At 39.2% G+C, this 22,859-nt stretch overlaps 1 protein-coding gene and 1 long non-coding RNA gene across 2 annotated transcripts in view; one reads left to right on the plus strand and one right to left on the minus strand.

The window, feature by feature from the left end:
- col21a1 (collagen, type XXI, alpha 1) overlaps window positions 1–12,677 on the minus strand; it is a 60,405-nt gene extending 47,728 nt beyond the window's left edge. Inside the window, exons 1-5 of the mRNA XM_069180051.1 lie at window positions 12,527–12,677; window positions 8,998–9,131; window positions 8,112–8,672; window positions 1,350–1,515; window positions 980–1,205 (exon numbers count right to left, since the gene is read on the minus strand). Of these exons, the coding sequence (XP_069036152.1) occupies window positions 980–1,205; window positions 1,350–1,515; window positions 8,112–8,672; window positions 8,998–9,106 (1,062 nt within the window). The 5' untranslated portion in view covers window positions 9,107–9,131; window positions 12,527–12,677. The remainder of the gene's footprint in view (window positions 1–979; window positions 1,206–1,349; window positions 1,516–8,111; window positions 8,673–8,997; window positions 9,132–12,526) is intronic.
- Window positions 1–22,859, plus strand: part of LOC107079380 (uncharacterized) — a 100,181-nt gene that overhangs the window by 57,815 nt on the left and 19,507 nt on the right. The window lies entirely within an intron of this gene.

The following is a 22,859-nucleotide window of genomic DNA, read 5'->3' on the forward strand; positions in this document are numbered from 1 at the left end:
AAGTCCCTCAAAGAGGTAGTGAATTTCTAGCAAAAATTTAACCATACAACGTAAACTAAAGACAAAGTTGAAAAACCATAAATGGCGAGGAGTCGTTAGTAAGTGGGAGGTGTATCCAATCACTCAGACACTGCCTACATCAGGCTGTCCCTCCAAACTGAGCAGCTGGACCAGCAGAAAACTGGTCTCAGCTGTTGACCTCTCTGTGCCTTTCAAAGTTGGTTGGCTTCACAGTAGCACCCGCAGTAAAAATAATGGCACCTTTGAAAGGGGTAGAGAGGTATCACTGTCACTCTAGGATGCAGGCATAAGTGGCATAAGTGTCTTCAGCAATTAGAATAACATAAAGTACTTTTGTTGTATAAACTGTAAAGTTATTTTATAATCTAGTTATTTATTTACTATACATTAAAAACACTGTATTAATGTATTTAAACTGCTGCTGGCTGCATTTCTAAATAGACCGTCCTGACAGCAATAATTTGAATGTGTGCCTTCATCACTCTCATATTCACAGGTGATCTGTGTTTAACTAAAATAATCTTCCTGGAGAGAAAAACATTTTGTAGCTTGTTTCAGGAAAATTAGTTGTAGCTATTCACTATGGTAACTGCAGTGTTTTATATGAATCCTGTTTTTATTCAAAGCTGGATTGACAACTCATATATTTGAATGTTTTTGCTAAAAAAAGTAAAACTCTTCATTTCAATTCAATTAGTGCACAGATTGCTGGTCCTAGCCACTTTCTAGTGTTCCTATTCCTGGAAATTCTAAATTCTAATGAAAAAAAGATCCCTATGAGCTTGAAATTCATCCAGGGTTAAATAAACGAGGACAGATTGTCTAGCCAGAATATTTTAAGCTTTTCGGGGGATAAAATTGAGACAATTAAATTTCGGTTCACAGCACCAGATGACAAAGAATGATAGAATGACTTTACCATGATTTCGCATCAGGAATGTGAAATTCAGTTCAGTACCTCTGTTTCTTGTGTTGAAAACGTCACAGTTTGTGTGTCGTTTCCCATGCTGGTGGTGGTGAACATTACTGTCTTGTCTTTGCCATTTAATGTGACTGCCATCTGTGGTGTCCCGTCCAGAGCTTGTATCCTCCAGAGATCCCATGTCTCCGTCGTCACGGATCCTTTATATTTCAGTGTGGCAACAAAGACATAAGAAGGAGGTAGGCCATCAGGAAATATGGCTCTGAAATTCAAAAAAGGGCTTAGTTGGTGGAATCCCCAGTGAAACACATGTGATCCTTAACATGATCCACATTTAAAAAAAGACCCATGTTAATGAATCATAAAAGAACAAGATAATCAGAAACAGATTTTGGACAGGCGGTACCTTGTGCTTTCAGTTAAGTCAAGTCGTGATGTCACCAGATAGGCTCTGCTACCAGAATAAGATCCTTTGGTCCTTTTAGCTTTCTTGGCGAAGTCTAAGCCAATCAGTATATCAAAGCCCTTTTCATCACGGGCTGCTACTGGGATTCTTGTTGGACAAACCGTTTCTAAAGCGTGAAAGAGAGAGAGAAATGTGAAACGTAGTCACCCCAGGAATAAAACAGAAGCGCTTTAAATAAATTATTTTCAGATGCTTACATTAAAAAAACAATGAAAAATATATCCTAGTAAACGTCTTCTACTTGATCTGTTGAATCAGACTAATTTTCTATTTCTTTATTTCAGACATTTATAACACTTGCCTATACTGTATATGTATACTATTCCCTGCGAAAATATTGTTTACATTTTTCAAAAAAGACTAAATTGAATCTATACAAAACTGAAAATCTAAAAATGATTGATGGTAAGCACATAAATTTAATCTTTAAAAAACATTAGATGATTTATTAATTTAGAAGAACATGTGGAATTTTGTTTTCACTTTGACTTTATAGCATGTTTTGTGTTGGTCAATGTAGAACAATCCAGACTATATCCACAGTATTTATACAGTAGCTTCATATTGTAATGCAATAAAATGTGTCAAAGTCCTTGGGGGTTGAATACTTTTTATATGCACTGTACCAAGCATGCCGGTAACAGCATCGTGTCCTGGGGATCCTTCTCATTAGCAGGGACTAATAAATTTCCCAGGATTGGGGTACAGTGGCTGACACAAAGTTCAAAGGAATCCTGGAGAAAGACCTCTTTGAGTCACCAAGTCTGAAGGTGGCTCAGAAATTCAGTTTGCAGTAGGACAATACCCTGAAGCAAGTCCAAGCTACACTGACAAGAAAGTGAACGTCCTTGACTGGCCCAATCAGTCCTGACTTGAATCCGATAGAACATTTATGGCCGAGTAATTTTGCCAAAAAGAATGAACAAAATAACACCCCCCTGTGAAGACGTATCCAGAAATACTGACAGTAATTGCTGCCAAAGGTGCTTCCACCAAATACTGACTTAGAGGGCTGAATAATTACGCAATCAGTAAATTACACTCCATATATTTTCTTTGCAGCTTTTGCTGACATTCAACCTCCTTCACATATAAAAGTGTTCAGTCTCATAATTACAGTTTTGAATGAAAGAAAATCATTTTGAAAACGAAATTGTAATACATTACTTGTAATTCATCCAAATGTGATGAGTTTAGCAGGGGGTGAATTCTTTTGCAAGTCACTGTACATTCTCAGAAACTATAACCCAAGCATGTCTAAAGGAATTTTTGTAAGTTGGCTTGATTGGTTGCAGTTGGTTGTATTAAACTTTGTACTAGTGCCACTTTGGCAGTATAATAAATTACCATTGCTGTGATTGAACATCTTTTTTCCATTCGTGGACCCATTATCACAAAGCCGCTAATTCTTAGTAGGAGATGTGGCAATGTGGAAGCTTTCCCAGATGCTTAGGACGCAACACATGGATGAGACCCAGTCCTTTGCAGGGCACACAGACACACAAGAACAGTTTAGAGGTGCCAGTTAACCAAGCTAGTATGTCTTTGAGGGAGGAAACCAGAGCACCTAAAGAAATCCCACGTAGACGTAGGGAGAACATGTGAACTCCACACAGAGAGACCTCAATCTGGAATCAAAGTGCAGACTGGGAGAAAACCAAGCTGGAAGCTGTATAGCTCAACTTTCAGATTAGCCACACAAGATACCAGTACCATGAGACAAATCCAGCTAGTGATCAGCCTGCCCCTTGCCCAAGCTCCCACAAACGCAGCATCAGTCATTTCAACATGGTCTTGTTTTAGCATTGTAACAAACGCTCCTGGTTATGTCAGCACCATGAGGAATGATAGGTTGGAGACGATGCTACAGGCTCGCTGACAGTTTTTCCTGTCTGTACGCCTCTCTGTTTCTATTCTCTTTGACTCCACCACCCTCTCCCCTTCTTCCTTTGCCAAGAACCTCAGCAAATCTCCTCACCCCACCTCTCTGGCACACTCTGGATGCTTTCTTCAGAGCAAAGCTTGCAGAATCCGACCCTACCTTACCGATTGTTCCACCACAACTGCTAGTGTCAAGCCCTGGTAGTATCCTGCCAAAAGTATTGTAACTCTCTCTTGGCTGGCTTCACTGCTATACTTATACACCTGCCACAATACTTTTGTGGCACAATACCACAAGCAGAGAGGCGTAAGGACAGGAAAGTTGGGCAAGGAACGAAAAGGGGCTCAGACCGCATCTAAGAGGAAAAGGTTGTAACACGGGCTGAGATGTGGGAAGAGAAAGGAAGACTTGAGATTCAAAATAGTGATATGCAAAGCTGTGGGAAGAGGTAAAAAGTCCCAGGGAAAAACTATATGGATAGAACGGTAGAGAGCCCAGGACAGAGCCCTGAGGGACGCCAGTGGAGAGAAAGGAAGAAGCAGAGAACAAGCCCCATCAAACGACCAAATCTGTTAAAACTAGGTGAGAGCAGTACTAAAAATCTTAAGGTCACTAAGGTGTTGAGGATGTTCACAAAACACATTCATCCACTGTGTCAAGGGCAGAAATGAGATCATAAAGGAACAGGTCTAAGGAGAGGGAGGAGTGAAGAGAATTGATAACAGAGAGCAGGGAGTCTCAGTTTGAGGACCACACTAGAATAGGGTCGATGAGTGAGTGCTGAAAGAGGAACACAAGGAGCTGGTAGAGCTCTGGCTGCTCCAGGATTTTAGAGGTGAAGTGAAGAAGAGACATCAGTGGGAGTAGGTGGGGGAAGGAGATGAGAAGTAACTAGAGCAGTCAAGAAGGGGGATACGGAGGATGGAGGGAGAGTATTCCCTGGAAAAGTTCAGATCCAGCCTACAGACGGCTTTGTGAAAAGGGGGTAATGGAGAGAGAGGCTGAAGGAGAGCAAAAAAGAATTAACCTAGATGAATGTTTGAGGCTGGAAAGGTGAATGTTGAACCCATCTGGCAAAATTACTGTTGTAGAAAGAGATCAATTGAAATCAACATTTGTGAAATAACAAAATCACACTAGTACCGAACACTTTGCACAAAAGATCATGCCCTTTTCATGAATTGTTAAAATATGTTTCTCATAGAAATAGCTGTGAAGTTTCAAGGTGGTGTATGTTGTATGGTCAGTTGTTAGGATCAGTTGGAGTTAAAATAATGGAAAAGAGCCATCAGCTCATTTGGTTTTGGCCTTCATTCTGGAGTAAAGAATCTGTAGTAAAAAAGCCTGGCGCAGAAAACTGGACTTGTTGCAACTATGCAGTCAGTCTCTAAGAACATCCCTCCCATTGTAAAAACCAGACATAAAATGACCTTTGCCCCAGAAACTTTTTCTTCTTCAGATTGACATTCCAAAAAATGAATAAATTCTTATTCCTTGCATCATCTCATTTCTCTATAGTGTCTTAACTGTGGACAACTTTTAGAGTTTTACGACAGGTGGTGGACCTAATTTTCATTTACTGTTAAATGGGCAAGATGGCTGTGGTTAAATATCTGTCTCATTTCAGACTAGTTACACTAACATCTTTTTTCGGAATCCCTAGAATTTTAGGACTATTTTAACCATCGGGAAAATGCTGTAGGAGATATTCCCTTTATTGTTCTCTAGTGCTGTTTAGCATTGTGCCTGTTGCTTTGATTTATGTCTCCATATTGAATCTTATCATATTAAAAGAATACCAAGACCAATACAATGTATGTACAAACTCATCTTCACCCATTTGACGCATGGATGTCACTTGACTGATTGTTAGGGTTGTGGTTAAATTAACCAATTATGTTTTACCAGAGTTGCTCATTTTATTGCTGCTCTGGAATAATATTGTTTTTTGAATGTTATTCCACTAAACAGAAATGACTGCAGGAATTATAAATGATGCCCATGATAGGAAAACTAATAAAAACATGCTGTTTTGTTCACTGTAACTGTTTTATAAATTTGTGAGGTAGTGTTAGGTTCTTTGAAATCTTGCTAAGGAGGCATCGTTATGAAAAGCACAGCTGGTGTGTACAAGCTTTGTAGTGTAGTATTTTGAAACATATTTTGTACTCAAAAATGCATATCTATTTTAAATAGATTCTGAATTCTTTAACAGGAACTCAGAAGGATATGAGTTGAAACAAATACAGTCTGTATGTCTTAACATCACAGAACGAGCAGGTACAGATGATGAGATGACAATAGTCTGATGATTTTATGATGATTTGTCTAGCAACAGAAAGTGAATCAGAAATGCAGAATTATAATATGAGGATTCTTACTTCTCACCCTATCTAGTATCTTTCTTCCTCACTGCAAAGCAAAATTTCCCAATGTGACTACACTGGTGAGAAACAAAATTCTGCTGTGCACCAATGAAATCATGGACTAACCTAGCAGGAAATAGAAAGATCAGAGGAGACTCAAAACTTCTGTGCGAGACATTTGAAATTTAAAAGACAGCCCTATATATTTAGTATTTAGATGTGTATGAACTTTATATCCATCCATCCATTTTCTAACTGCTTCACCTAATTCAGGGTTGTGGGGGAGCCAGAGCCTTTCCCAGCAAGCAGTGGGCACAAGGCAGGATACACCCTGGTCAGGACACCAGTCCACTCCAGGACACACACAGACACACACACCCTGGTCAGGACACCAGTCCACTGCAGGACACACACAGACACACACACACCCTGGTCAGGACACCAGTCCACTGCAGGACACACACAGACACACACACACCCTGGTCAGGACACCAGTCCACTGCAGGACACACACAGACACACACACCCTGGTCAGGACACCAGTCCACTGCAGGACACACACAGACACACACACCCTGGTCAGGACACCAGTCCACTGCAGGACACACACAGACATGGACACCCTGGTCAGGACACCAGTCCACTGCAGGCCACACATGGACACACACACCCTGGTCAGGACACCAGTCCACTGCAGGACACACACGGACACACACACCCTGGTCAGGACACCAGTCCACTGCAGGACACACACGGACACACACACCCTGGTCAGGACACCAGTCCACTGCAGGACACACATGGACACACACACCCTGGTCAGGACACCAGTCCACTGGAGGACACACACAGACACACACACACCCTGGTCAGGACACCAGTCCACTGCAGGACACACACGGACACACACACCCTGGTCAGGACACCAGTCCACTGCAGGACACACACAGACACACACACACCCTGGTCAGGACACCAGTCCACTGCAGGACACACACGGACACACACACTCACATGTGGCCCAGTTTTCCAAGAGCTTTGGACTGTGGGGGAAAAACAAGCCTCCAGAGGAAACCCAAGTGAATGTGGGGAGAACCCAGATAATAATAATTCAACCCCGGGCCCGAGCCCTGCAATACAGCAATACTAACTACTGCACCACCATGCTGCCCATGGATTTTAGATATTTTATTAAATATAAAATGTATATTTAAATCAGGGAATAGTGTGTCATTTACTTACGCTGGTGAAAATAGCCATAACTCATCATTTTATGTAACTACCTGATCTTCAGCCAGATGGACATTTGACATTTTACTGCATCACAAGATAGCAGTGATGGCAACCGTAAGGAATTAATGTGGTGATGCCAAAAACCTGAATGCCATGGTGCAAGAACTACAAAAGCCATCCTCACTAAGCAGGTAGATCAGGTCATTCCAGTGCTGGACTCTGTGACTCCAGTTGTCATTCATTTGAGATCTCAATTAAGTAATAGGATCCTTAATTGAGGTAAACATTTTAATGGTTCGTGTGTTTTTTGAGTTGTGAATATTTAGTTTAATGGCATTGCTGATTTTACATAAATATTCCATAGTTTGAGAACAGTGTAAAAAGGTCAAGCTTATCACATTGTTAGTTTGCTCAGGGTCCAATTAAGTAGCCACAAACTCAGCTGCAAATGAAATTAGTGAACACAGGGATTATACGAGTCCAGCCTGTGACCAATAGGGAATCCAAAGACATAAACAGCAACTACTCCTAGCTCGGAGCCTGAATCAATTTCAATATTAATCACTGCTGCTTACTTTTAAGGCCTTGAAAGGTTTGGCTCCTGACTGTATCAGTGAACTGTTAACTCGCTATGCTCCTAAACATTGTTCCACCTTTTGGGACTGTGGTCTTTCTTCAGATCCCAAAACCAAGGAGATTGCTTTCTGTCCTGTTTCTCCAAGCCGGTGGTATCACTTCCCAGCCCAAGTTAGATCTTGCAAGTCAGTCAACATTTTAAAATTCTCTTAAACTTTACAATTATGAATAAGCTGTTTATTTTGTTTAACGCAGTGTATTAAATTATTGTGTATTCATGCATTTGAAAATGAGTATGCTTTTGCTTTGTTTTATTTTAAAGCACCTTGTATGATATCTTGAAAGGCACCATATAAAAGAGTATTATTGAATTAGATAAATCAACTGAGAATACATTTTCATTTGCAATGGCAACCTGGAGCCCCATTAACTGAAGCAACCTGGGCAAAGCTTCTCACCTGGGATCTGCAGCCCAGAGCCCTAACCCTACTCCACACTGCAGTTGTCAGCATCTGGCACTCATTATGATAAAGATGTGTATAGGCGTATAAAGATGATGGTTTCCAAAGAAACTCCTAGAATTTTCCAGAAAATGAGAATGGAAAGAAAGCATGGAATTTGTATGTATATTTAAAGCTGAAGTACCTTCACAGAGCTTCTGTCTTATCACTTCACGGATTTTAGTAATTGCTATGTAGTCTTCAACATAAAACACATAAGTGGAAGAAGGCTTGTTGGCAATAGCCCTTAGCTCCTCTTCCTCCGTTTCGGATCCGACACCAATGGCAAACAAGATGATTCCCTTTTTCCTTGCTTCCTCTGCCGCCAGTTTCACTTCATCCTGGGATTTTCCATCAGTGAGGACCACAGCTATCTTTGCTACGCCGTTGGGCCCTCGTTCAGAGTGAGCAAACAAATTATCAATGGCAAACTTGATGGCGATTCCTGTCCTGGTGTTTCCTCCCATGTACTCTATTGACTCCATGGCCTCAATTAGTTCTGTGCTTGACAAATATGTTCCCAGAGGAATCTGCAACACAGGGTCATCACTGTACTGGATTACCCCCACCTGGGTAAACCTCTGGCCGATATTGAAGTTGGTAGTGATGTTCACAAGCCATTTTTTGACTATGGCAAAGTTTTTGTCTTCCACACTCCAAGAGCCATCTAAAATAAACACTAGATCACTAGGAGCTGTTCTGCAACCTGAAAGCAAGAAGAAAACAAAGTGGAGTCATACTGTGTACAATGAAAATGGACTTTACTCAACTCAACTCTTTCATTTCAATGCAGAAAAAGGTCAGAAAAAGGCAACTTTATGGACTTAGCTACAGGTTCTTCACTCACCTAACAAATGTACGGTACTGTATATCACTGAAATGAAGGTTTAAAGAACATTTTTGTTAAAAAATTATGTAAAGCTCAGTGTACAAAACAAATCAATAAGCCAAGTGTATCTTTTTGACTGTACAGCCCAAAACATGCCAAGTATGCTGTAGAAGCACATTATCTTAATAAATAAATTTCTTACTATATCTCCGATCTTCATCTTGTGCTGTGCAAAAGCTGTGAAGTAGCATAACTGGCAATGACTGTAAGATTAATTTCAAGAGCTTTGTTTTGTGAGCCATACTGCACATGTCCAACAGTTCTGCACTTCTTTACCTGAAGAAAAACAAAAAAATAAAAAGCAAAAAATTCAAACATTGCAAAATAAATCCATTCCAAGACAAAGCCCACTTGCTCATAGTTTAACCAGTGCAGATCTTTACATTTGAGTCATTTGGTTTGCAACATTATTATACAACAATGTGCACATGTTGCAATCTGAAATGAAATATGTGAGGGGAAGTTACAGTATATTCATGTATAACATCTTTGCTATCACCATCTAATTAGATTTCATATAAGCAGGAAATGTAATAATAGGACTGAGTTCCAAGACACACTATGACATGCAAAGAGCAGTGCAAATGAATTTGTACAGCATTTTTCACTGTAATTACATCAACATGACTCTGAACATTAAACCATCGTCACAGTAGACATTCATTTGTTTCACAAATAATCAGTTGTTGTACCTTAATGTCTTATTAGGTTTTAAAAGTCTTATTTCTGACTTTCTGCCTTTTTTCATTTAAAGCATGCTGACAAAACTGCAGTGAATCATTTTAAATTGAAAAATAATGCTTTAATGCATACTTTGAAAAAAGAATGTGTTTCAATATTTTCTTGTTGTTTTAATTGGAGAAGGATCCATGCAGACATAATCCCTTTGCCTATTGTCTGGTGAGTGTCTGCTATCATGAAACTGCCTGTAATCATTTCCAGACATTTTTTTCATCCTTGACATTTGTATACTTTCTCAATCTTTGGCAGATTTAGAAATCAGTACATATTCGTATTATATATTTCTAAAGAGTGAAACCAAGAAACTGCAAACTTAACAACAATGAAAAACAAAAGGGAAACAAAAAGTTTAACTAAAGTCTGTGCAAGAAAGAATTGTGTTACTCCTTTCAGCTTCTGTAGATTCTGCACTAGCATTAAGTGAAGTTTCCACAATGGCCAAGGGTATGTTTGTGCAAAGATGTAAATTCAGTTCTCCTTGTAGTCTGGTGCCTTTGCCATGCGGTGATTGTGTTTTTCCACACTGTGACCTCAGGTTGTACTGTATGTGAAGAGTTATGCGATGCTTGACTGCCGTTACAAAGCTGGCTCTGCTCTAACAGTTTCTTGGACTGAGGCTGGGAGGTAACTGGAAAACACCACATCTGCAGAGGCACCCACTGTGGCTCTCCTTCAGTCTTCCCTAGCTGGATATTCCTGCCCTACTTGATTCCACATGGAATCCATTTGCACAGGCAGACAGTGAAATGTCAAGCTGGAAATCTATCAAACACATGCACACATGACAGTGCTGTAGCATTACCCACAAAGCCTATAATAGCAGATTCAGACTCAGTATTTGGTATTGTTTGCATTAAAACGGTACACAATCCCATAACATCTTAAGTATAGCAAGTTAAAGCGTGTAGCTGTGTTCAAAGACAGCTAGGTTGCAAATCAAGCCTTCATAGCAAAAGGGCATTTCACATCATGTCTCTTTCTTTCCATATGGCATGCGCCCTCACTGAGACCTACACATTGACCTCTGAAGTTATGAGGTCACTGCAGCCTCTTTATAGGTCTCTGTATGTCAAGATGAAGAGAATAAGAATTATTTTCCTGTGAATGGTATGCACTGCTTTGCACATTTTCCAGAAGACCCATAGGTCTTAAAATTCAACATAATCCATCACTTCAGTCCTACCATGAACATGAAAGCAAAATTCCTGAAATTCAGCTAATACACTAGTATTAGGCATTAGAAGCCTTGATTAATGAGTTATTTATCATTGCAGTGTCAATTTTCAATTTTGGAATGTTGTGATCAGAGGGGTTTTCTAACTACTTTCATGTAGTGAAAAGTATTGAGTCAATAAGTTGCTTTTGTGACAACGGTTACAGCAGATGGGCTCTATGCACAGCCTTGAAGATTTCAAATTTATTGAGTAGACACCAGGTACTCTGTTAGTATTGTCGATTCACTTTAATTCTTGATTTTCAAAAGGTTACATCCTTGCCCTCGACTTCAGGGAATTCAATGTCAATATCGGGATGAATACAATCCATAGCCGAGATTGATATTTGAATTGGTAATGAGCATGCTGTGGCTTTTCTTGAATCTCTGCACAAGAAATTAAATTCAGTCACTGCAACAAGAGAACTGTCCCATATCTATCTGGTGCAGAAACGAAACCTTGAGCATGTTGCAGATTTTGTTGGAGGTTCTGTCTTTTTTGTTAGTGCACTTAGTTGGGGACCTGGGCTTCTATGGGGGAGATATCAGACACTTTGCTTCACTTCAGACTTTGTCAGCCATCCCAAGGCAAAGCTCAGTACATTTGATATTGCTGCTTTAAATTTTCTTGTGCACTGAAAAAGAAGTTATTCCATCCTTAAATCAACAACTGCTGTTTAGGCATGTTCAATTAGTTTGCCAAGATGATGGGAAAATTAATTACAGCCAAGTTCCTGAGGCACCAGAAAGAAGGCCAAAACATTATATCAGTCCCCCATTGAATTTTATTTAAATAATCAAAACCACAAATGGATGATATAGCAGTGCATATACTTTTCTTGAAAAGGGGGAATGCAATGTGTATTCAGAGAACTGGAACAAAAGACACAAGACTACAGCATCCAGCTGAACATATACTGGCAAATCACCTCACAGTTAATTATTTCAGAACTGCAGCAGAAGATAATTTTCAGCAACCCAGTTCAGTAAAATATGAACATTGCTTTCAGCTTTAAAACAAGAAGGCAGTTGAAAATATTCATGCTGACTTAAAATTATGAAGTTTATAAACATTTTGATTTCTATATAAAAAATGGACAAGGGAAGAAAAGTCTTCTTCATTCTCAATGCCAGTGCACTGACACACAACAGTATTTCCATTCATTTCATGGAAGCAGCATTCACACAAACAAGGATCTGAAAACCGTTCCTAATTTCTTCAATATGCTCTGGATTCTGCAGGAATTCCCATTTTACATTTCCTCTATGATTTGAAAAAAAATAAAATAATGTACCGGAGAAATCCTTTCCACTTTTAAAATATGAGTTTAACGAACAGAGGCAGGAGGAACACAAATACCTGTATATGCAATACACTTCTTTTTAGTCATATAAAAATGTTATAGCTGCATTTTAAAATATTGTAAATAACTGCAGTACATATCAAATTAGTATTATGCACAACTAATCTACAGCTCTTCACAATTCTACAATCTTCTTTACTGTTACTGTATAACATATAATGGTAAGTCATAAACTTTGTAAATCTACAGTATAATACATTTGGCTTTTCTTTATTTACTTTTATTTATCAAAGCTCAAATTCTGAAATATTATATTGAGATATGCAATACAACTAAACCTGACACAAACTTGGAAGTTATAGTTAGTCTTAGCACAGTTCTGTCTTATGCAGAGCATAAAACTTTACACCTACCAGAATTTGAATAAATGGATCAGGAGCCTCTTGCAGGATGGTTTTCACTTCTCATTGATCTGTTGTGAACATTGTTGTGCAAATGTGATCTGAAATACTGCTGTATGAGAGCTGCGCTGCTACAGATGTTCCTCGTTGAATAATGCCTGCCCTTTCTTTCTGAATCTTAGTTCTCTGTAACTCTTACTGGCGTTCTGCCATTTTCAATTACCATGGGGGAAACGACTCAGATAAGGAGAGGTTTAACACCAGCAGACTCGGACTTTAAGCCTAGTAGCATAAAAAACTGCTTAATTTTTTTAAACAAAAATAACATTCATCGCAGCTTAGGAATTCAAGTACAAAACAGCAGTTGTGTTCAGGGGAAACAGAGTGAAGATAAGATAGAGACCATGATGAAGCAAAAATCAGACCAGATGTTCAATGTATACTAATTATACACAACATAATTGTATTTCAATTTCAGATTCTGACCCATGTGTTTCCTCTAAACCTTGCAGAGCCTTTACATGAGTTTATGTTCTCATGGTATTGTTTCTGTTTTGTCAATGATAACACATGATTAGAACATGGACTGCATGAATGAGTTGTACTTGCAGAGCTGGGTCTGGGTGATAGCTGGAATATAATAAATAAAAACATACACTTCAGTCACTCTGGCTGAGAAATGCTCAGTTGCATGATATCTAAGTGTACTCATGCATTTTTTTTCATATATTAGTATAATAACTTAAAAGTAAAAAACAATTATACTGGAACAGTAGATAAAAAAATATGTCTAATTATGCAAACCTGCAGGATACTGGTAATGAAACATTAAACTTTATATCTATCTGCTTTCTAGCTGCTTCTTCCGGTTCAGATTCTGGGGGGTCCATCACCAATGCATCACGGGACAACAGACAGAAAAGCACTCACACCAGGGCTGGCTTCCCCTGAAGACACCCAGAGGACACCCTAGGGAGCATGCTCCACACAGGTAGCGCTCCAGGCTCGGAACTGAACCCAGGGTCAGAGCTCGCTGCGCCACCGTGCTAGTTGTTATAAATGATCATTTAGACAAAAATGAGTGCTGCTCATAAGGCCAACAGTTTCGAAAAGACAACTTGTGTGGGCCCGACTGCTATCATTGGGACACAACCTACCTGTTGTAATAATCATGCAGTGATCAATGCAGTGCTTATTTTGAAGACTGTAACACAATTCCCAAAAATACCAGCTCTTTCCGGTTCATACAAGCTTTTTGGTTTTGGCATCCTTAAGCGGTTTTCCTACACAATATTACAAAGTATCTGACCAGTGTTGTTTCTTTGCCGAATGTAACACAGTGTTGGTGGCATGTTCTGTTCTCAGTAGTATTGCAGAACATTTGTTCCAAGATTGTCTTTGGCATGACAGACTCAGCAGAGGTTTTTTGTTTTTGTTGGTTGGATTCCCTTTTATATCATATCAAGTTGCAATTATAATTTATATTAACCTTTGTTCATTCTGCTGCTTCTGAAGAAAATCACATAAAACTTTAATGAAAATGTAACAGTTTATTTGTGTGGTATTTTTGCTTTGACATAGCTATACAAATTTTATATTTCCCTTTTCTTTACCTCTCTGGGCTTAACTGTACTTAATCATGACTTCACTAGGCTTAATTACACCTCAGAATGGTTTTAACCTGAATAAAATATTTAAAGAAGCATTCACGTCACATTCAAAGAAAATGGGTACTTCTGAATATGAATGCGTCAAAATTAAATTGTAAAAACCTAGGAGCTCCCTACCAGCATAGACATTCACTGGAAATGAGGTTTGTGATGCAGACATCACCAGTTCAAGTTGAAGACTTGTGATTAGACACCAGACCAACCAGTTTTGACTGGGACAGACATGAGTGCCATGTAGATAAGGGTTGGAATTCCTTAGCTTGTAACTAATCTTATTGTCTTGCAATGGATACAGTACCTTTAGTAACCCTTCATTTTTTCATTTGCTTGATGCATAAACTGCAAGCATGCTGGCTTGCGGTGCTCTGATTGAAGCCTTCCTAAATGCGCTTGGCTGTCATCTTCTCAAACCTCCCCCCACTATTTTCCTGTGGCTTTCTAGATCTTTATGTCTGGTGAGGAACTCATTGGAACCAGGTGTTCTCCAGCTAAGGACGACTAGTTTTCTGCTGTGTTCTCTTTGTCAGGCATTTCACCACTCAAATAAAACACCGCTCATTTCCAGCGTGTTTCACTGGCGGGTTAGCTTTCCTCCTGATATCAAATGCATCTTAGCCCCATATCACTTCCTCAGTGTATTCAATGTGTCCTACCCACTGTGTCTTCGCCCCAGGAATGTCTTCTGTCTTATTGTCTCTCCCCCTTCCCCCGTCCACCTCTTCTTTCTGGTGTCTCCTCTTTCACAGCCCTTGCTGGCCCAATTGAACAATTGGCGCCTGCGCTGAATCAGATCTGCAACAGATTTCCTTCCCTCCTTCTCTGTGGGTGTCCCACCTGGCACGGGGTCGGGCTATCCCACTCATTCCTCTTTTCTGTCCCTTGCTAAACATCAGGCATCCTACCCACCTCACCCTGAACCCCCACAAATGCCTTGTGTTCTCACCTGGCATGGTTTCAGCCCCTGACTCCTTCTTCCCCTTCTCTCTTTCTTTTTCTCAAGAACTCCTGACTACATGCATATCAATCTTATCTTAACAGTTTCCTTTCTTTTCAAATGCACTATTTGCTACCACCTCCTTCAGTTATTTTTCTTTTCCTTCAACTGCATTGGTAGTTTGGTGTCCCAGCCAGGGCGTGGGGCCTCAGCCGAGAGACTTAAGAAAAATCTTCCCCCACCTAACTCTCGGTGAACATTCCAAAATGTGTTTAATTCTTGGAGTTGTCATTACATGTGAACAAACTATGAGTCCACAACACCAAATCCAACCTTCCACACAGTCACTCATAGCGACGAACTCTGATACTCTCTGAAGTTGACACAGATCTTTATCTGGAACTAGGACTATTTTTATAACGTAAAAATCCTCCATCGTTAAGCCCACACCCTAAACTGCTGGTAAAAGGACCCAATCATGAGTCCCAATAAAATACATCCACATACAACATAAATCACAAGGCACATTTAAAAGGAAGATTAAAAATGTGAAAAACATAATTCCTTACCTTAAATTTGAGTCCCTTTTGTGCCTAGTGCTCAACACCTGCCGGTGTTGGTTTGTTGTTGAGGAATCTAAGTGTTGATGATTTTCTCCAAATTTAACCTACTATGTGTTGGACTAGTCTTGGCCCTGCTACATCTCTTCTTCTTTGCAATCTGTCCTTTTAAGTACAGTTTTGGTCACATGAGCTCTGCTGGTCACAATCGGAAAATTCTAGCCTCAACAAATCGTCAGAGATCAGGGGTCTCCACTCATTCTCTCATTCTTCACTCTACTAACACACCATCTAGCCTATAAGATAACACTGGTAATGTTAGAACAGCTCTTTCACTTGAGGAAGGGACATAAAACAACTAGCCTGCACATCCAAAATATACTCAATACCTAACAATATCTTACGTGTAAAATAAATCAGAAAATAGATCCTTTCCAAAAAAGGCTTCAGTGATTCTATTTTATTTTGTGAGAACTTTAAAAATACAAATAAATCGCTTTCTTATTTGATTTCCTTTTAATTTCCCCTCCTGCAGTATTGAGGTATTCAGCCAGAATTCTGTCAAGTTGCTTCTGTAATACACATCTCTATGAGCTCTTATGGTAAGACCACCTGCTGTTGAGTGTCTGGCACTGAACCTGAATTTGACAAACTCTTGATCTCAAGGCTGCATTACAGTCACTAGCACAGCTTAATAGAAATAGTATCTTGAAAAATGAACATTACCAGGCTTTCCAAACTCCACATCTATAGTAATACCTGAATTCACATAGATAAAAACATTATTTTATGCCAAAAAACAAATAAAAAGTGGAAACAAGGAGATTGGAGTATAAAATAAATAGCCTTTTCACATGAAGTAATCCGGTTTGTCAGATCACAAGTTACATTTCAAGTTCATGACTTTCCATCCTGCATGTTCCAATGCACAGACTGCAATACATTCAGATACAGCTTTCTTCACTTGTAAAATGAATTTACTTGCTTAGGTCATGCCATGATGTGCTGAAAGAATATGAATATGAAGAATATATTCATATAAGAAGAATGTGACTTTTTCTTATTTGTCTATAATTGGTGATACATATACAGCACACATTCAAAACTGGCAAAACATTTCATATACCACTTACTGTACATCTTTATTTTTTATTGATTGCTTTTTCTATGCCTTTCTTAAAAAAGGGTTCTCAGATTAATAAAAGCAGCCTTTGACACAGGATTTTCCAGTTCTTAACAGTTATTGACATTCAAGGAAAAATGTCAAAGAGGCATCCTTGACCATAAAAGATCAAATGTTGCTCTGGGGTGTCATTCCATCCAGCAAGCCCTTACAGAAAAGTTCTTATCAGCAGTTTTGTGACTGGAAGAGCCATTTGTAACTTGGCCAGCATTCTTACTCTTGAAAGCACTCAGACTTGTAGAGGCTACATTCCTTCTCTCAAGGTGTCTTAAGGAACATGCACCAGTACCACCCTCTAGCTTGCTCTCATCAGGTCCTAGACATTAGGTATGATAAGCACTGGGATGTTAGGAAAGGAAAACCAGGCTAGTTCTGTAAGTTGTGTTAGTAAGCCAGGAAGAGACACTACGATGAATGGCAATAGTTGTAATGCTGATGAAGCTGCCTTGATCCATGATGGAATTTGGCAAATTAAACATGTTCTGGAGCATTCCATTTCTCTTTGTACAACCCTGTTGAGAGGCTGTTCTCTCTAGAGTTTTATTCTTTCACATTTTTATCGAACTACTGCCCTAACACAAATAGGCTGATTATCATAAACGAAGATTTTTTGCTATTTTGTTTCGATAAAACTATTGTGTGTATTTTGTAGACCTCGGGAATGAGGCAGGAGATTTTACCTGAAATGAGAATTTAATTTTTCCCTTATGAACAGTTTTTCAAGAAATAAATTGCCTTCATAAACTAAGAGGTGAGTGTATTTGGATTTTCCACACATCTCTAAATAAAGTTTCAGTCAAAAAACGAATTCTTAGATTAAAGGCTGTGGCCTTGCAGAGTAATATTAAATGGTTGGTTAATGTATTGAAAATAAGATTGGGGAAAATACAAGCCATTGTAATTGTAATTATGAACATTCTGTATCACAGTGTATCTTTCTTATATGTACTGTATACTATTTGTCTAGTGTATGGTCTATTGTTTTCAAGTTTAATTAAAACAAAATGAAATTAGTGGTTCGTAGGCTTTATCCACAAATGACTGGGGAATGTCTATAATTGAGAAGTAAAGTGACTTTTGCATTTTGGTTCATTATAAAGCTTTTTTGCTTGCAAAACAAACTTAACCTTTGTGTGACAGGAGTAATAACCATTGCATGTACTGTATCAGTAGAACTTGAAAGCCTGGAGGATGAGTCAGGTTGGATTTTATTGTAGACGTTTGTCATGTTCTGAACATCAGTCAAAAATCTTACAAAAATCTTCTTCTTTTTTAAAGTGTGTTATACTCTGTCTCAAAGCATCCCTGACTGAAATCTATAACATTAAGGAATAATGACACAAGAATTCCAAGCATGTGTGGATGTTCATTGAGTGCACTTGGGGTGAGGAGGCAGAGACTTCCCTGCAGACTGGGGTGACCCTGCAGGTGGAGCTGGGAGGAGGAGAGCATGAGAGCATGAAATGTAAAAGAGAGGGGTTTTCTTGTGATATAAATAGCTCTGAGAAATGACATCGCGAGTAATTATGATTTAAAACAGCTGGGCAAAAGTGCCTTGGTTGTCATTATCTTTCCTGAACGTGAGTTAAGAATTTCCATTTTACAATGCCCTGAATTAACAATTAGTGTTACACAGTTTCTCCATCTTCAGTCTCTGCAGTAGTGCTGATTTCAGTCAGAGCTTTGGAAATGTGTTTTTAAAGCAAAATAATTGTTTTATTTCCAAATGTAATTGTGTACATACGTCATTACTGCCTGAAGGTGTTCTATTCTACTTCATTACATAAACAGTCTTTTGGTAAGCTATTTGTAAATATTGAATCCCTGCTGTTTTTAATGAAAACAGGCTGATTCTACTGCAGACTTTACAAACTACATCGTACTTTCACAACAGAGACTACGTCTCCGTTGACCGAATTCCCAATCTTCACATTATCACATACGTTAACAGTTCACAATGTTCAGTCATGAGCTAACATGCCGGATCTTTATGTTTATTTTGGAATTGACTTCATTTAAAATAGTCCTGGTTTATTAGTTATTTTAGGAAACTAAAGTTAATTTCATTCGTTAGAGGTTTGCAGAAGAGATCAGTGTGATAAATTGTTGAAGCTGGTTGACAGGGCTTGAATCCATAACAAGACTTTCCATGGAATAACCGATGGAGGATGTGTTTGGGGAGAAAGGGAACCACTGAACAGCACTGTTATACTCTTGATTTAACAACTCTGGTATCAACTTGTGTCAATCTGTTTTATATAAACATGCTGCATGAATATCACTGCTTTTCATGCCAAATAATCAGGACAACTATAACAGCTCGTGATCTTTGTAAATAAAGCTTCAGAAATCTTGAAGTTATGCAGGCCATCAATGAAGGTTCTACCACAGTAGTTCTGTAAGGACTGGAGCAACAGTGTTAATTACATTCAAGGTCTCCAAACACCTAGCTGAATCTTTGTTAAGACAGCTGCATCATGATTTGAAATTCATTTCTTTTTGTTTAAAAAAAAATCACATTTACCTTGAATTTAAAATATTTCATCTGGTAGCCAGTCCCTAACCTACAGTAATTATAATAGGAAGAGTAGCTTAAGTAGCTTTACTTTCATATATTATATTGATACTGGTGTTTTATTCTTGCATGTTGAATTCACTTCAACATTGCAAGAGTCAGTTTTCTGACAGATCAGAATTTGACCAATAGTGTCTTGGCTGTTGAATTACAGTCTATTAGCATTGCATTTAGGTTAGGTACAGGAAGGTTTTTATGGTGTCAGTTTAGTTTAAGATTGGACTCTGGTATGGGACAAGTCAATGACCCGGTTGATTTCAATTTGTAATGAATCGCTTCAACATGATCACAGGCACATATTCTTAAATAGTGCCCACTAGGTCCAGAAGTTTTATAAAACTGTGACAACCTCCAGCATACACACCACCCTAAGTCCATCATGTCATCTTACTGTACGTTTTGACATTGTAAGTGATTTTTCTTCTTTCAGGCTCCCTCCGGGATCCCAACTCTTTCACAGTGTTCCCCTTGTGGGGACATCAGCACAGTCCTCTTACTTCTCAGTAGCTCTTCACTTGGCTGTACTCGCTAGTCTGTAGGTCTTCTCACTGACTCTTCGCTCAGTCTCCATTAAGCACCTTTCTGCACATCTTCTCATACACACAACTGGCGACTGTCAGTAACCTGCAGCACTGAGACGTGAGCGAACGGCATGCTGGGATGAGTGATTGCTATCGCCTGAAAACACAGCTTGGGGGAATGATGAGGTAAAACACTTGGCCCCTGCAAATGTTTAAATTAATGCCGCTCTTCATGTTTCCCAATTAGCAGTCTTCGTAGAGTTACCTGGGAAACTGAATCAGCCACACTAAAGATATACAGTACATACTGTATTACTGCATAAAGAGGTGACTCTGTAGCGTCCTTTATCCAAAAGATCGATGAGCTGTTTATGTACCAAGCATTGTGTTCTATACCAGCTACTTTAGTAACAGTTTGTCTTGGCATATGATTGCATGGCACCACAATCAGAAAAAATAACACATTAGTTCATTGTGACTAATAATAGTTCTGAAAGAACAAAAAGGAAATTTTTATTCTTTTGTTTCAGGGGAGACTACACTTACCAAGGCAAGTCAGCCGGGCAAGCAGCTGGTATTCTTTATTACTCTAGAATTTGGATTTGATTTTAATAATTACCTATGCGTGGGTATAGCCTGACCGAATGATTGCAGATCATTAAGCAGCATGGGAAAATGTCTTTTTCACGACACGTCATGGGCTGTGTGGTTGTCTGCAGCATCCCTCGGGTCCCAGCTTATTGCTTAAGTTGAACCATGTGAAAAACCAATGGTTCTGCATGGCAACACGGACTTCTTCACATGCTTCAGCCCCTGGAAGAGTCAGTGCAAAATTAACATCATCATACAGTTCATACAGGAGCTACAGCCTGCTCAGTGGCATCAGTTTTGCCACAAGTGCGCTCTCAGCTGGTCAGAACACTGCACTGGTGCTTGAAGAAAATGTTACCAGCTACTTACCAGAATATTATTATACCAGTTTTGTTAAAATACAAAATGCTATATTAGAATATTTTTTCAGAATCACTGGAGCCAAGGTCCCGTTTTGTTTTAAAAAGCTGTACTTCTGTATGAGAGTGCATAAGGAAACATCTTATTGAACAAACCTTTGTCTTTCTTCCTGTTCAGAAGTAATTTTTAAAATGTGTTTTTTCCGTTGCCCACTGGCATATGGTTTCACCTGTTCCTGCTGACGGCACTGTACTGTCTCTCTCTCCCTGTTAAGACTGTGCCATCAGTAAAGTAATCTGATAGTTCTCTCACTCTGAAAAATAAATGGTTCTCTGCAATATGTGCCTAATCTGATTTTCTGCTTGATACCTGCAGGCCTGCATTTAAAATGAGAGTTCCTTCCCCAACATCACCCTTATATTTTCCATGTTTTTATTGGTCTGTCATTCTTTTTCTCAGACCCCCTTCCAGGAGCCTCGTCCTTAATAATAATTCCTTACACTCATATGGTGCTTTTATGGACACTCCACTGAAAGCACTTTACACTTTTTGGGGACTCCCCTGCACCATAGATCATCATGGATGATGCAATGGCAGCCATAGTGCGCCAGTACTCTCCCCACACACCAGCTCTCAGTAGGGAGGAGATCAGAGCCAGTTCAGAGATGGGGATTATTAGGAGGCCATGATTGGTAAAGGCCAATGGGAAATTTGGCCAGGACACCAAGGTAACTACTCTTTTTAAGAAACACCCTGGGATTTTTAATAACCACAGATCTTGGTTCAGGACCTTGGTTTTATGTCTTATCCAAAGGACTGGGGCATTAGGACCCCACACACCCTGCAGGGTGAGTGCCCCTTACTGGCCCCACTAACACCTCTTCCAGCAGCAACCTTAGTTTTTGCCAGGAGGTCTCCCATCCAGGTACTGGCCAGGCTGCGAGTTGCCGGGTGATATGGCTGCTGGCCTTAATCTGTCGTTCTCCTCTCAGGGAAGTCCTGTTTCATTGCTCTCTACTCAGATCTTTACTAATCACTGTTCATTGGGGGTATTCACCTGACTCGCTCCACGCTGTCTAATCCATCAAGGAGTACGGAAGTGTTGAACTGTTTAATCAAGGGCTGGAGTATCCAGCCACCCAATCCTCATGTGGACTCAATCAGCCATGCTTTCAACTCTTCATTCAAAGCTTATAAGATTAACTTTGCCTACTATCCTTAAAAAGCAGAAAAGTGTGTATTATTAGGGCAGTATGTCTCTCCTAAGCTCTAGTAAGTTTCCCATACTATAAACAGAATTCTTAAAAAACAATTGCAGAATCCAAATAGAATTGCTTCTTTGCACTTTGTGCAGTATATCAGGTCTGAGTGTCAAAAAAAGAGCTCTCAAATCAGAGGACTGTATGTACTCAGTCCACAACCATGAACCTACTTACAATCCATATTTTCCAGTTTATATATAAAGACATACTGTATATTTTCTACATAAAAACGCAAACATTAGAACTCACCATTGGGTTGAATAAATACTGTACTGTATGCATTCTGAAATTAAACACCAAAATGAAAGACAATCTAAGAGGCAGTATTTGGTCTGGCAAGGATCCTAATTATAAATGTAGAAAACATCACCAGCATTTTTGTGTGTATATCATCATGAAGGTTCAGTTGCAAAAAAATAATGGAAATATTCTTATTTTTAAGAAAATCAGCACCAATGTGAACCTTCTGTGCATTTTCAAATGAATTGTTTAAATATTGAAACTCATGTAAAATGCTTTAGTTATCCTTGGTAATGCCTCATGGAAACTGGTAGTGTAGCTCCATGCCCAAATAAAATGATTTGTTTCCTGTGTGTGTTCTATAGCTGAATAAACTGTCTAATTTATTACATTAGTTCTCCTATCCATAGATCATGAAAAATATTTTCCATTCCTGTTTTTCTGATGAA

Source organism: Lepisosteus oculatus, chromosome 17, assembly GCF_040954835.1.
Source record: "Lepisosteus oculatus isolate fLepOcu1 chromosome 17, fLepOcu1.hap2, whole genome shotgun sequence".
Classification (NCBI taxonomy): Eukaryota; Metazoa; Chordata; class Actinopteri; order Semionotiformes; family Lepisosteidae; genus Lepisosteus; species Lepisosteus oculatus.